General features: G+C 35.0%; 1 protein-coding gene across 2 annotated transcripts in view; it reads left to right on the plus strand.

The window, feature by feature from the left end:
- Window positions 1–16,335, plus strand: part of LOC121314768 (zinc finger protein 385D-like) — a 75,034-nt gene that overhangs the window by 33,319 nt on the left and 25,380 nt on the right. For both annotated transcript variants that reach the window (XM_041248417.1, XM_041248418.1), the window contains 2 exons: window positions 3,352–3,441; window positions 12,828–12,938. In XM_041248417.1, coding sequence (XP_041104351.1) covers window positions 3,352–3,441; window positions 12,828–12,938 — 201 coding nt within the window. The remainder of the gene's footprint in view (window positions 1–3,351; window positions 3,442–12,827; window positions 12,939–16,335) is intronic.

Consider the following 16,335-nt stretch of genomic DNA (forward strand, 5'->3'; position numbering starts at 1 on the left):
GGTAAATAATAACGACTGGCTTTCCAAAGTGCCACTCAACTGTTAGGGGGCGAGCAAAAAAAAAAAAAGCAGATAACTGCTCACCAGGCATGCCAACAAATACGACTTTGCATGTCCATCGCTGTTATAGTACCTCTTAAAAAAAATTGTAAGCTTGTGCAAAGACATGATCACTTTTATATTTTCCTAAACATCTGCTTCAGGATCAGCATCAAGCTGTTTATAATAATGATAAAACTAATCATAGCTTTTACAGCCATTACAGCCAGTAATTATACGGCAGTCTAAAATGAGCCAATCAAAGTGTAGCAGGAAGTTAATTAGGATTGCAAGCCCAAAGTGCAAAGCTGAACTGAATAAAATTGTGTTGACCAAGATTAAAATTGTACTGAACAGACTGTTGGCTTAAAAGAAAAAAAAAAAAAAAAAACATCACTACTCTACCTTTTTAATACATAACTCACATGCGTGTTAAAGATAAATAGATCATAGCAAACATTTTCGCAAAACATCAGTTCAGTCTGTGAAAGCTTTATGCGATTCACTGTTAGTATTCAAAATAAAGCAGCCTGTAGTTCTAATTTAACCATTAGATGTCCTATTGAAAGTGACTCTGCATATAATGCACAGTTCACAGCATACCTCTGTAAAGTGCTTTGTGATGGTGGTCCACTATGAAAGGCACTATATAAAAATAAAGATTATATTATTATTATTATTATTATTATTATTATTATTATTATTATTATTATTATTAAAATGATAATGTATAATAGTACGTTTTCACACCAGATAAATACAGATAAGTATTACCGGCATTATTTTTCAAGAACCAATTTATGTAAAGTCTTTGTGAGTTAATTAAAAATCGTATCTATAATCTGCTTGCAAAGTAACTCTTTGAATAATTCATATGCTATTTAATATAACAGCTAGCACAGTGATTACATTTTTTTTTTATGAACTCAGGCACTACTTTGTAGTGCTGTGGCACTATTTAAAATGCAGACATTCCAACTTTATTGCTGCAGCCTGTACAGGTGGAGAACATTTATTTAATTGTAAAACTTAATGCTATAGAAACGTTAATGTAATGTATTGAAAAAGTAGTGATGCTGAAACAGTTATGCAGGCAAGCAGACTGGAAGTAGGATTACGCCAAATAACAGGGAATTTTACACTCTAGCTAGGAATGGGAAACACTGGTAGTATAGTACGTACCAGTTCAAAACCAATGAGAGAGTTAATTTTTTTTGTGATAATATATAATGACGTATTGGTTATATCCTATTTATAATATACCACAGTTATTATAAGATTTGTCATTAATTTCTTTACATATGGGAAAACAAATTAGGACGAGTATATATTGAAAGTTGCAAGGTTGTATGATCCACAATGCACAAGCTTACCTACGCCATCTTTGTGTTTGAAATGCATTTGCAGTTTGAGCCAGTGCATATTACGTTCCATAATACCTAAATGTAATTTGTCTCTGGATGGTGTTGCAGTGTGGCTTTAGTATAGGAATACAACTGCAGAAACTGGAACAAAAACAACAACATTTAGCAATGAAGATTTACAATTAGGGAGGCGTGTACATTATGAGAAACAATATTAAAAACAAACAAATAAAAAGATTCAGATCCACAAATTTAAAGTGTCCTATTTCCTATAATTCGTATCAGCAATCAATTTCAATTAACTGCTTCTGAAATGACTATTATGAATCTTGTCAGAGAATCTTAATCCAGCTGGGGTTTTGTCTCTGGAGTGATTTATCGTAATTAATATTACTGTATACAAAAAATACAATTAAATGAGGTTCATGGAAAATCAGGTTTCTAAATGTTACAGTGGCTCCACTGCTTAATTAATTAAAATAGACCCCCATGTCACTGTAGTGAATTAAAATGAGTGAAAAAACAAATGGTGGTGGCTTGTTTTATAAATTAAGCTGATGCTGGTAAGCGTCATGATGTATTGTGGCAAGTTCTATGTTACTAGAATATATTTGTTCTACTGCTTTAAGCAATGTCTGAGCAGCTTACTGGGTAAAGTGCTGATGGATACTTCTTTTCGAGTCAGTGTAGTTTTATTTGAGATGAGTCTAAGCTTTGGGGCCACATACACCTTGTTCTGTTTTTAGCCATCTCCAAAACATAATTTCCTAACTGCTAGTTTCAGGATCCAACCAGGCAAATACAATCCTATTTATTATTTTGCTTTTTTCTCATTAAGATTATAATGCCTTGTGTATTTTTTTCCGAAAAACAGAAGCCCTAATCATATTAAATGAGAGTCAAAGGAAACATTTACATTATTACATTTACTCAACCTACCACAAGAACTGGGAATGTGTTAGAGGAAACATCTGTTCTTATTCTGGGAAATCTTTTATGTTGCAGATATTTTTTAGGGGGACATGGCTGAAATGATATAGTTTAACAGATAAGAAAAGATAAATTACAAACAGCTGGGTGACTGGAAAGGCATTCTTAGGTCAAACTCATCTGTAGAAAGGGTTATAAGATACTGCGATGAATTATGACAGTGTTACAAGGTCAGTAGTGCAGGTGATGAACCCAAGGGAAATTGGAATCCTTTAGTTCTATTTCTAGCAAATATAGTTATAAAAGAAGCTAGCACCCACAGTTTCAAAAGAGCAAGAGCAAGTAGTGAGAAATAGTTGAGTATGGGTAACATTGTTGTGTGACGTACAGTAAGATGGACTCCTGGACTGCCAGACTGCCAGGTTTGTTGCATATCTCAAAACTAATCTTTCCCTTATGTGGTTCGACATCTTAGTTTCTCACATGATAAGGGACGTTTCTGGTATCTCTAAACAGCTAGGAAGGAATTAATATGCATTTTGCAGAGAGCAGCAGCATATTAGAGACTGGAAGCATATTCAAATTACATGTTGCTTGCCGCTCCTTTGCCACTTTTATGAACCCAATGATGAAAAATAATTTTTGTATAAGTCTATTTAGCCATCGTGTAGTTAATTTCACTGTAATGTAATTAATTGAAACAAAAATCTGTAAAACATCTATGTTCAAGTAGTGAGAATTCCACCCTTGGATGACCCTGACCCGCCCCCTCCCACTCATCTGACTAGCGGAAAATGTTAGACCCTGAGACTCAGTTGGGAGTTAACAACTATCCTATTTATTATTGACTACAAATCAATATGATTTTGAGTATAGTTCTCTAGGAGGTTGATTGCTTACGTAAGTATGTCTTTCTGCATTTACTGTATGTATGTATCTATGTATTCATCGATCAGTCTCTCTTTTGAAATTGAGTTTCTTGTATGTAATGTTTTTGTTTCCATGTTTTTGTCTCCAGAGCTTGGTTGGAATTTCTTCCAGGACAGATCAGTTTCAACCCTTCAGCAGCTGGAAGGCTGGGATTTCGGGCAGTCAGTTATGTGTGACTGTGAGTATGGGTGTGCATGTTCCTGTGCTTGTGTTTTTTATTTCAAATTTTTATAGTGAAACCAATAAAAATTACTTTGATTACGAGCATTTAATATCTACCTACAATAAAATACCTTCACGGTACATTTTGTAACAGTGTCCTCTATGTTTGATTATGTCAAGGAGAATGTTAATTTGAAACTGATAGGTATGAAGATCACCAAGGACAGACCATTAATCCCACTTAAGGCTAATAGCACTAAGTTACTATGTACAGTACACTGTATTCAGACTATAAGATGCTTCATTGATTCTTCTGATTTATATTAGATAACACATCAACTGCAAAAATAGAAACATGCTAGGGAGATATTACAGGCAAACACAAAGAAAATTCATATTTGCCTAGACTCATATACCTAACAGATATGTCTATCACAGCAGGAAGGAGGAACTGCGTTAAAAGTTCCCCTATTTCAATTTTTTTTTTAATTTGTGCAAACTGTTCCACTATCTGGTTTTATGCTCAGATTCTGACTAGGGTAATTATAGTGTCAGCAAAAGATAAGATATATCAAATTAGACAAACTGCACTTACTTGAAGGGGAAGATTCTATGTAATTTGCCAATGTCTGTGTTTGTTAAGAATTAGTTTTTCTCTACATATTTTCTAAATATCTGCATTCATTCAAACATTGCGAGGGTTAAGACAGGCTTAAGCTGGTATTTTATTATTATCAATGAGCAGATAAAACAGTGCAAAAGTCATTGTTAATAAAAGGTGAGACAGTATAAGGAAAAGCAGACAACAAAGATGTTTCTTCTTTTTCATGAATAGAAAATGAAGTAATAGATTTAAACAACTCAATAATTTAAGTATTAATAATTAAATACATATTATTTAAAGATCAGAATTGCTATATTTTGCCAATGTGAGAGTGGTGTTAAAACAAACTGTAGTTTAAGTGTACACAGTATCTTTTTTCATAATTCTTATAAAAGAAAATGTCCTTTGTGCAAACAATAGTACTGTACTGTGTTTGTATACTGTATGCTTTCTCTAATGTTACCCACCTCATATAAGTGAGTGGTATTTTGTGGATTGACCTAAAGTATTTATTCAAATACAACAAGGGTTAAGATTTATACAATTTATTGACAGCATGCAAAATGCAGAACAAGTATGACAAGCCAATTTATCATTTAGTGATATCTCACATTAATTTAGAGATATCTCTAAATCATTTTAAGTATCTGAACATTGTTTCCAGATATCTTTTTAAATCATTTAATATTATTATTAGATAGCTTGGTGGCCCAGTGGTTAAAGAAAGGGGCTTGTTATTAGGAGGTTCCCAGTTCAATCCCAGCTGAGCCACTGAGCAAATCACTTAACATCCTTGTGCTCTATCCTTCGGATGAGACGTAAAACCAGAGTCCTATTGCAAGTCACTCTGCAGCAGTTGTGATGCATAGTTCACCCCCTAGTCTCGTTGGATAAAAGTGTCTGCTAAATGATTAAGATATCTCAAAATAACTTCCTGTTTCTGACAGGAAATCGATTTAAAACACAACATTTTCATAGGAACTAATTTAGAGGTATATTTAAATGACTTACAACTATCTCAAAATGAAATGAAGATTCAAAATGGTTTATTTACAGATATCTTAAATTAAATATCTGCAAATGATTTACAGATATCTAAATATTTCAAGATATCTTAAAATGCAATTTGAGATGCAACACTAAGACCAGTATGCATCCGTTGCAGTCTGAAACATTTCCAAAGGGAGGCCCAGAAAAAAAAAGCTTGAGAACCCCTGACCTAGAACACTTATTATTTGCATTATTTTTCCAAATCTGATATTAAAAACACCTTGTAGAATTTAACCTTATGGGTTCAGTGTGGTGTTTTCCCTGTGCTTGTCAAGACGATTCCATTCGCTAGTCCTTGTTGTATGCTTAGTCTCACATGCCTGGCTTGTTTTCTTGGGTGGCTCTGCAATGTCAGCTGTGCTGTGTTCACGGGAGTCAGACCAGCTTCCTTGAACAAAGCCCTAACAGTGAAACAGTGTGTGAAATGTATGCTGGAATTCTGATATATAACCATTTGTTTCACTTGTGCCAGTGGACACCAGGTTGATAGTTCTCACTTGAAGTAAAAAAGACAGATTTAATAAAACTTAAATATACATTTAATCAAATGTAACCCTGTGTTTTTCTTTCTTTATATAAAATGTTTAGCATGTTGTTCTATTGAACATGTCTTGTTTTTCTCTTTAATCCTGTTTAGATTTTTCTTACAATTAAATCCTTAGCCCACTAGAAACTGCTGTCATAAACAGAAGCACCCACTTGAAAATAACAGCTGCTTCTTGTGATGTAATGGGAAAAGCAATCCGAGTTTATTTTAGTGGGTGGCTTTGTAGAATTAGGTTACCATTTCGAGTGACTTTATATAATATCAGTAGTAAGCATAATGAATATATTATATAGGTTAAACATGGGAAGGGTAGGAGGAGGCAACCATTTTCATAAAATAAACATAGAATAAATATGAATCAACTAGCATGATGCTGGTTAATTTTAGTAGTCTAGCAATTGATTTCCATTATCATCTTAATTAAATCATTTGAATAAGAGCCATAATTTATTTTCAGAAATACATTTTAGAATAGCACAGAAGAAATAGGGTAAATGTAAGGCTGCATAACAAAAAAATTGGCACACATAACATTCTATTTATTTATTTATTTTTTTTTTTTTTGCTGAAAGCAGTTATCTGTGTTCTGTAACAGATTGTCTGCTTTAGGCTTTCTTTACCTTTTACCAGACATCTGCCATGGCAAAGATAAGAGGCTAAAACAAGTCAGCCAGTGACAGAACGATCTGCCACTGGGAACCATAATGTGAGAAAATAACATTCATTAAAGAAAATAACTCACAGTTTCTCTAGTCCAGGCCTGCCAAACGAGTCCTGAAAAAGAAAAAGAAAACTAAAAGAAAACAATATTAACTCTTTGCAGTCTATTTATTCAGCACTTGTCAGGCGCATCAGGTCCAATTTATTTTCACACACGCTTTTTATTTTACACATGCTGTTTAAAATATTTTTTTTAGATTAAGACAGGTTTAGAAGGCATTGAATCACTCGATAATAACCAAACTCAATAATGCGATCTAAGTCATTATTTTATTACTATAACATCTCAAAAAAGCTCTGCAAATGTCTGTGATATTTTTTCAGTGCTGGATGCAGAAGCAGCTACCTCCTTTGTTTTGTCCGTGTTATCTCTGTAGTGCATGGGGCTATGAGAAACGCCCCTTTTCCAGTTTCATTTGGCTCTTATCGGTCTCACTCGGCAATTGAAAGGTTTTCTCGGCTTTTTCCGGAGAAAAAATGACTAGAGACCTGTGCTTCACGTCTTTTTGATGATGTCGGACAGGGTTCGACATTGGACTGGAAAGGGAAAATTGTAATGTCGGACCTGGTCTAACATATGACCGCAAATGGTTAAAAAACAGCCATTTAAAAGCAGGACCCTTATAAATCATCATAGACCAGTGCACTTGCTTTATGGCCATGATAATGCAAGATGTGTACCAGGGAATGGGCATAAAAGGCATTAACCCTTTGAGTAGTACGAACGTACCGGTACATCATTGAATTAATGGTCCCTAGGGAGTATGAACATCCTGGTACGATCTGCAAATTTTGAGATTTTAACTTAACAAAACTGCTGATAATCTCATATTGCAATACTAGGTGGCGAAAAATGATCTGTGGGAAAGAAGTACTAGAAATTATATTGAATTCCAATTCTGATTTAAATTCTTCTACTGAATCAGGTGTTACTGAAAATATCAGTGAAGAATATTTGCCTTCAACATCGAATGGCCCAAGCTCAGACAATATGACAAGGATCGCTGACGTAGGGTTTCCTCATTGCCTTCACCCTCACCACGTGTTTACCCGGATATGATGTATACCTGTCTCTCGCTCTCTCGTTTTTTTCGGGATGTGTTGTTATTGATCCTGATCTTTGGTTATTGATTACCTGTTATTTTTGTCAAAACCTTTTGCTATGACAAAATAACAATTAATATTTATTTGTTTTGTTTATTTACTGTAAGAAATAGTTGCTTACATATGTTCATTTTGTAATAAATTGCTAATAGGCCTACTAACAAATGTATCAATGTGAGGAGTGTAAATATGAAAAATTATGAAAAATGAAAAAAAAAAAGCTCACTTCAGTGGGCCCATCAAAACATTCTAAAACTCACTACTCAAAGGTTAAAACCACTCCATACCACCCTTAAACTGACAAACTCTCAACCACTTCAGCTCCAGGATGTACGCATGTACGTCAAATGAATGTACCATGGCGTACCTGCGTACATCAAGGTTTGCATCTATTCTATGTTTTTTTTTCATCCTGATCACTTTGTATATGTGCCTGTCAGGAGGTGAGTAGTGTGGGTGACAAAGTGAATGTGAAAACAGTCTTATTATTGCCCAAATAGTCTGTTTTTAAGAAATAATAATAATAATAATAAATAATAATAATAATAATAATAATAATAATAATAATAACGGTACTGTGTTATTATTTTGTGAAACCTTTTTGTTCATATTTCACAAAGTAATAACACAGTACATTAATCCATAAGTGCACGGGAAAGTGCTCTGGTTGTAGTACAGTGATGCTCTTCAGTGCTAGTCGTGCTGTGGGGTCCGTGCTGGCACCGTCCCCTTTGTACTGAGATTTGCAGCTCAGATTACATCTCTCTCTGTCCCAATGCTCTAAGGCAGTGTTAGTAATGTGATATGCGTTTTGAAGTTGGGAAGTCATCAGGTGACCTTATTATCCAATTGTGTTCCGTGCAACATTGAGAAGAGTTGGAGATACCGCAGGAAACAATCAATGATCTAAAGTATATACAGAGTATTTAATTTTATTTTACAATATAGTGTGAGTAATTAATTTTGTACATGCTTTACATAAACAAAGTAGAATATTTATGTTATGCATGTAGAACTTTTATTTTACTGTGTATATATTTTGCTATATACAGTGCCTATAGTAAGTATGCACCCCCCTTGGACATTTTCACAGTTTGTTGTGTTACAACCTGAAATCTTAATGCATTTAAATTGGATTTTTTTCCTTTGATTTACACAACCTATTCAACACTTTCAAGAGACAAGAGAATTTTTATTATGAAACAACAGTTTATGAAAAAAAAATTGAAATGTCTTGGTTAGATAAGTTTTCACCCCCCTAAATCAATACTTGGTAGAACAACCTTTGGCAGCAATTACAGCTGTAAGTCTTTTGTAGTAAATCTCTACCAGGTTTGTACATTTGGATCATGCAATATTCATCCATTCTTCTTGGCAAAATTGTTCAAGCTCTGTCAAGTTGGATGGGGATCGTTGGTGCACAACAATCTGCAAGTCTTGCCACAGATTCTCAATCGGATTCAAGTCCGGGCTTTGACTGGGCCACTCTAGGACATTCACTTTCTTGTTTTTAAGCCACTCCAGTGTCGCTTTGGTTGCGTGCTTGCCGTCATTGTTCTGCTAAAAGGTGAATCTCCGTCCCAGTCTTAGGTCTTTTGCAGACTGAAGCAGGTTTTTCTCAAGAATTTGCCTGTGTTTAGCTCCATCCGTTTTGCCATCTGCCCTGACAAGCTTCACAGTCCCTCCGATGAAAAGCATCCTCATAGCATGATGCTGCTACCACCCTGCTTCACAGTAGGGATGGTGTTACCTGGGTGATGTGCTGTGTTGGGTTTGCTCCAGATATAATGTTTTGCATTTTGGCCAAATAGTTCAATTTTTGCTTCTACTTGTTATAGACCGACTTGACTGTGCTCCAAGGGATATTCTATGCCTTTGAAATCTTTTTATACCCCTTCCCTGATCTGTACCTTTCCACAACTTTATCTCAGAGTTCTTTAGAAAGCTACTTGGTCTTCATGGTAGTATCTTTGCTTTGAATGCACTACCCAACTGTGGGACCTTACAGAGACAGGTGTATTTAATCTGAAATCATGTAAACCACTTTTGTTGCACACAGATGGACTCCATTTAACTTATTTTGTAAATTCAGAAGGCAAATGGTTGCACCTGAACTTATTTAGGGGTGAATAGCAAAGGGGGTGAAAAGGAAAAAAAAAACATTTAAATGCATCAAGATTTCAGGTTGTAACACAAAAAAAGGTGAAATCGTCCAAGGAAGTGAATACTTCCTATAGACACTGTGTGTGTGTGTGTGTGTGTATATATATACACACAGTACTGTACAAAAGTTTTAGGCAGGTGTGAAAAAATGCTGCAAAGTAAGAATGCTTTCAAAAATAGACATGTTAATAGTTTATATTTATCAATTAACAAAATGCAAAGTGAGTGAACGGAAGAAAAATCTACATCAAATCAATATTTGGTGTGACTACCCTTTGCCTTCAAAACAGCATCAATTCTTCTAGGTACACTTGCACACAATTGGGTTGGCCCAGCCATCTTGGAGAACTAACCACATTTCTTCTGCAGATTTAGGCAGCCTCAGTTGCTTCTCTCTCTTCATGTAATCCCAGACAGACTCGATGTAGAATAAATTTGGGGCCAATCAGATGCCTCCCTGATGGTACTGCATGATGGATAAGTATCTGCCTGTACTTCTCAGCATTGAGGAGACCATTAATTCTGACCAAATTCCCAACTCCATTTGCAGAAATGCAGCCCCAAACTTGCAAGGAACCTCCACCATGCTTCACTGTTGCCTGCAGACACTCATACGTGTACCGCTCTCCAGCCCTTCGGCGAACGAACTGCCTTTTGCTACAGCCAAATATTTCAAATTTCAGTCCAGAGCACCTGCTGCCATTTTTCTGCACCTCAGTTCCTGTGTTTTCGTGCATAGTCTCTTGGCCTTGTTTCCACATCGGAGGTATGGCTTCCATGAAGGCCACTTCTGACCAGACTTCTCCGGACAGTAGCAGAAGGCAGTTTGTTCGCCGAAGGGCTGGAGAGCGGTACACGTATGAGTGTCTGCAGGCAACAGTGAAGCATGGTGGAGGTTCCTTGCAAGTTTGGGGCTGCATTTCTGCAAATGGAGTTGGGAATTTGGTCAGAATTAATGGTCTCCTCAATGCTGAGAAGTACAGGCAGATACTTATCCATCATGCAGTACCATCAGGGAGGCATCTGATTGGCCCCAAATTTATTCTACATCGAGTCTGTCTGGGATTACATGAAGAGAGAGAAGCAACTGAGGCTGCCTAAATCCGCAGAAGAAATGTGGTTAGTTCTCCAAGATGGCTGGGCCAACCCAACTGTGTGCAAGTGTACCTAGAAGAATTGATGCTGTTTTGAAGGCAAAGGGTGGTCACACCAAATATTGATTTGATGTAGATTTTTCTTCCATTCACTCACTTTGCATTTTGTTAATTGATAAATATAAACTATTAACATGTTTATTTTTGAGAGCATTTTTACTTTACAGCATTTTTTCACACCTGCCTAAAACTTTTGCACAGTACTGTATGTGTGTGTGTGTGTGTGTGTGTGTATATATATATATATATATATATATATATATATATTATTGTTTTTATTGTTCATACAAAAATGTAAAAAAAGATCAAACTTTTGTGTCTGTTTTGCTATATTTGACTATCTAGTAAACAGGAGCCTAACGGGTTATAAACATTTTATAAATGCACTGACTTTTTTCCAGATATTATTATTTCATGGGTAAAAATACCAATTACAATATTTTCAAAATCTGGTACCTGGAGTGCACATTCGTTTTTGCATGTGGAGTTGAACAGGTGAAGACCATATCTGATCCACACGATAAGTCTATCATACCAACTGCTTGAAAAAATGGGTAGAGAAACAACCTGGTTCAAATCAAGATAGCAGGTTAGCCTGGAGGGTGAAAGACAAGAATGTGGAATCTGAGATGGAACCTCTGAGGCCTATCCGCTCTGTAGAGGCAAATATTAAACATCTTACAGAACTCCCCTCCACAATACAGAACACAGGAAAAAACTCTGTGGTGGTGGTTCCAAAGAATTACGGCATCATGAGAATCTGCATTGACTTCCACAAGCTGAAAGCTGTTTCCTGTTTTGATTCTTACCCAATGCCCAGAATTAATGAGTTGCTGGAATACCTTGGGAAAGCACACACACACACACACACACATATATATATATATATATATATATATATATATATATATATATATATATATATATATATATATATATGTGTGTGTGTGTGTGTGTTTGTATGCTTCTTTGAAGATTGAAGGCCTATATATGTATTTTGTTGTTCCTCATTCCCACTCATTACTCAAGACATCTGTTTAATAGATATGCTCTACCTTGCGTATATTAATGGCAGTGTACTTTCCTACACTGGTAAAAACAGGTTACAAAGCATAATAAAAAATAAAAAAACTTACCTTGCTGACTTACCTTTACAAATAACACTATTGCACATTAAGAAAAATTATTTAATCCGATTTACAAATACAGTGGAAAGTATAAATTGCAATGTGATGTGCAGTTAATTTAAAACTAATGTCACGCTATTTACTGTGTGAACGGATTAGCTGTGTTAGTCATCACTGTCTTCCTTTTGATGCTTTTTGATCTTTTATATTAATCTATTTTATATAAAATCGTTTTTGATGGTTTCATGCTGTTGTCATGGTCAGAAGCAGCAGCACAGCAAAACATTCCTATTACTCTTCTGTGATTATTTTTACTGTATATGTAGATGTGCATACTAATGTAAAGGGTAATTGCATGTCATGCAGTTTGAACTGGTAAAATAAAGGCAAAAAAAGTGTCTCATTGTATATATTGATACACAGTAAATCATATTTATATTAACTTGATGAAACAACTAGCCAAAACATTTGTCTACTTTACTTAGTTTCTGGCATCTTACTTGACAGGATAGCGTCATGGCCCAGGCTGACTACTGGCAGGAATTAGACCCAGAGACAGAAAGCTACAGTTCTGAAGCACTGTTGCGCACTTTATCAAGCAATAGTGTAGTGACCAAGTTCCCCAAAACAATACAAAACTTGAATTGGAGCGTCATCCCGGAAGTTTATGCTATGAATATTCCACTACAGTTAATACTTTGTTAATTTATTTTTGGGTTTATAAACATTTTGGATGATTTAGTATGATTTCTGGCAAGCTGTTACTTGTGTTCGCTGAATCTCCCAACAAAAAACAATAAAAATTCAACTGACTCATCTAGATTTTTGTCTATCTTTTGAAAGTATATAAACCATCCCTGATTGGTTGTTGGAGCCTTTGGAAATGTCAGTCAAAACAAAGTTAATTGTTTTTCTCATTTTGGTTTTCTACAGATGGACCCAGTTCAGAAGGCAGTACTAAATCACACATTTGGAGTCCCTCTTCCTCTAAAAAGAAAACACATCATTCCATGCAACATCTGTCAGTTAAGATTTAATTCAGAGGTGAGTGAAATGGTTTTGGGAATATGCGACTATAAATATCTTTATTTAAAACACTGAAGCTACTTATACAGTTTAAGCAAATCATGTTACAAAATTATTATTAGCTTTGAGAAGCAACATACTGTAATAGCACACTTTCTAGTCCCTGCTGATATCTTTGAGGTGGATCTTCTGTATTAATGATTTATATTTATACAATGAGCGTGAGTATATCTAGCATAGGATACATTTGTGTTATTCCACTTAAGCATTCCACATGCTTAGCGAGACTAGTTTCGAATTTGTCTTTGCTTACATTCCAGTCCAGTGGTGTACATGAACAGGGTTCGAAATAAATCTGCATCAAAGCAAAGTCTGTTGAAAATGAAAGTAAAGATCTGCTGGTAAAATAATCCCCGGATTAATTGATTTAATATAAAAATTGTACAAATTTGATTGCTACTTATTTAAAAAATATACTTGTGGTATAAACAGAATATTGAATGATCTTGCGTGGTATATGTTTTTTATTCGCCTTATGAGGCAGGGCTCCTCCTGTGGCAAATACAATCAGTATACAGTACTGTGAACAGGCAACGTTGTGGTGTAGCCTTTAACGGCTGTAAAAATAGCAAGCAGAGGTGAAATGGAGAAGTTTAAGGACTCTTGTGCGTGTTTATTTACAAAAAAAAAAAAGTGCGCGAAATAAAGTGTACCGCGTTGTTGAATATCTCACAACTATATAGAATAGAGCCCAGGTAGACCAAGGCTATAAACAAGTGGTATACTTATTAACAGGCACAGGTGACGATGCTGGACTGGCAGGTAATTGTCTCTGCGCTTTGGAGGTAGTTACCAGCTTTTAGTCTGGAAAAATATAAAGGAGAGTTGTAGTCCTTCCTTTTGGTTTGGTTTGGTCCTTGCCCTGGGATCATCCACCCACAAGTGGAGAGACAGCTTTTTTTATACACCTGTGGCTGGACTTAATTGATTGTTAATTAATCAATTAAGTCCCAGACATGGTCTGCACGTGTATTTGGCAGGGATACTATCTGTACGCACTGCAACTGAATGCCTTATTTTAAACACTATTAATTTCACTTTAAATCTAAATCCACAAAGGGTACAGTTTGGAATTTTGCAGCTCCACCTTCACAGAGAGTGACCCATGATGGCACCATCTTACTGGACCTTGCTTGTGGTCAGATGATCAACAAACATTGAACAAACTTTTTATTGGTCTGCAAACTTCAGTCTATGACCAAAGTGTTAGTTACTGAACATCTTTGTTTTTTTCTATAGTTCTCTAGAACGCTTTCAATGGGCAGTGCCATCCAATAAATTTCATACAATTACAAGAATATAAAGCTCTGCTGCAATTCATAGATGCTAGTATTTCATTTAATTGTAGAGAAGGATAAGCCATACTGGGCAAGAAGTACAACACAAATGTTTTTTGGTGATTTTAATAGTATAAGTTGAATAGCTACATAAAATACACTAGTATTCAAGACCTCAAAGGTTCATGAGGTGAAAAGTGGCAACTGAAATGAAAAAAGATGTTGCACCCTGTTTTGGGTGTTCTGGTCTGTGCTTTCACTTTTAACATTTTGGTGTCATTGGTCATCCATTTGGATTACAATGATGGTCAGATAAAAGTGCTTTGCTACTTTATTATCAGTACTGGAAAAAATACCTTAGTAATCCAAGGAAAACTTTAAAAAAGCAATTTATTCTGTGTGCTATTCATTTTAAGCACAGCTAATTTTCTCCGCATCAGAGATCTTGTCATGATAATCAGCATTCATCTCCGTCATCAATCACTATTCTTTACAGTTGAGCAAAAGGTTCCACTGTGTTCATCAAGCCTATCAGTGCACAAATGATGTGTCTGGAGACCAGCGAGAACATTTTCTTCCCAATGAGGAATAACACAATAAATCTAATTTCCATTTAGTTTCTAATAAATGTTCGGTAATACAATCTAGTTGAATGCATGTGTATACTTTATTAAAGCATGAGATCTGGCACTTCTTGTGATGCTATTCATTACTGATGGGATTCTCAAATTCATGGAGCTAGATGCAAAGCTGTTACGACCAAAAATCTTGAGTATTTTTTATTTATTTTTTGACTTTATAAATTTTATTGGCAAGAAAGCATGGCAGACGTTAATACTGCTTGGGTTTCCCTGGAAAAGGACAGTCCCATCTATTTTCTCATGTTATTTTGGTAGTATCTTTTGGGTAGTCTGGGCTTCCATGTAGTTTGCTTTTAGCCAGAGAATTGCTCTTTCCAAATGCAAATAACCTAATTAATGTCAAAATAAATACAGGAAGATATATTTAAATGTTTCTGTCTGAGTTTCAATTTGGACTTGTGCAACTACTGATATCCTGTAGCTTTCTTAAATTTGGTTTCCAGTACGTTTTTAGGTTGTGTTGAAGCACCACAAGTGCATTTGGCCACCAAAAAAATGTAATTAAAAAAGCACAGGAAACATAACAAAAACACAGAAATATCACTACACAAAAAATGTATACTCCGTAAGAGAGCGTAGTGTGCTATCTGTGTGCTGTTTGTTAAACATTATATATATATATATATATAATATATATATATATATTATATATATAATATATATATTATATATAGTAATTTTGGATAATATATGTTATACATTACATATGTTGTAAGGATTTCCTACAGAACCATAGCTTTATATAAAAATTCAGCACTTTAGGTTAATGATATAAAAATTAACCAGTCAAAATGTTTAGTACAGTACATTTTTTAAATACTGGTAGTAAATCACATTTCCTACTGCATAATATTTGTATTATAATAATAATAATAATAATAATAATAATAATAATAATAATAATAATAATAGTACAGCAGTCTCTGGCTAAAAGAACACCCAAGCAAGCAGTGTTCTCTTAGCCGAAGTGTTCTCTAAGACTGAGTTGACTACAACATAGGAATCAATTACTAAATAAATATGTATTACTTGTCATGATGCATGTGCATCAACTTTGACATTAAGAGAATAAGAGAAAAGCAATATGCAAAAAATGTATGAAAATAAAGTAATAATAAAGTAACAGACAAACTAACGTTAATAAACTAACTGTCAAACTAAATTAACACAGCATCCCTACACAAGTTAAAAAATGCAGCAGCAGGTCTAGATTCATTCTGAATAAATATTTAAGATATGCACAAAATTATTTAACAGAATGGTAAAGCAGCTCACCAGAATGGGAAACACCGAATTGCTCGGCGACTTATGTCTGATTCACGTTTTCTTCAAGAGCTCGAACAAATTGCAACTTTTTGTAGCAAGAGAAATAGCAGCACATTTTGCCGTTTGTTTACATGCCATTTTGAAGCGATGAGATGCACACGTGGAAATCAG

This window comes from Polyodon spathula, chromosome 4 (genome assembly GCF_017654505.1).
Source record: "Polyodon spathula isolate WHYD16114869_AA chromosome 4, ASM1765450v1, whole genome shotgun sequence".
NCBI lineage: Eukaryota > Metazoa > Chordata > Actinopteri > Acipenseriformes > Polyodontidae > Polyodon > Polyodon spathula.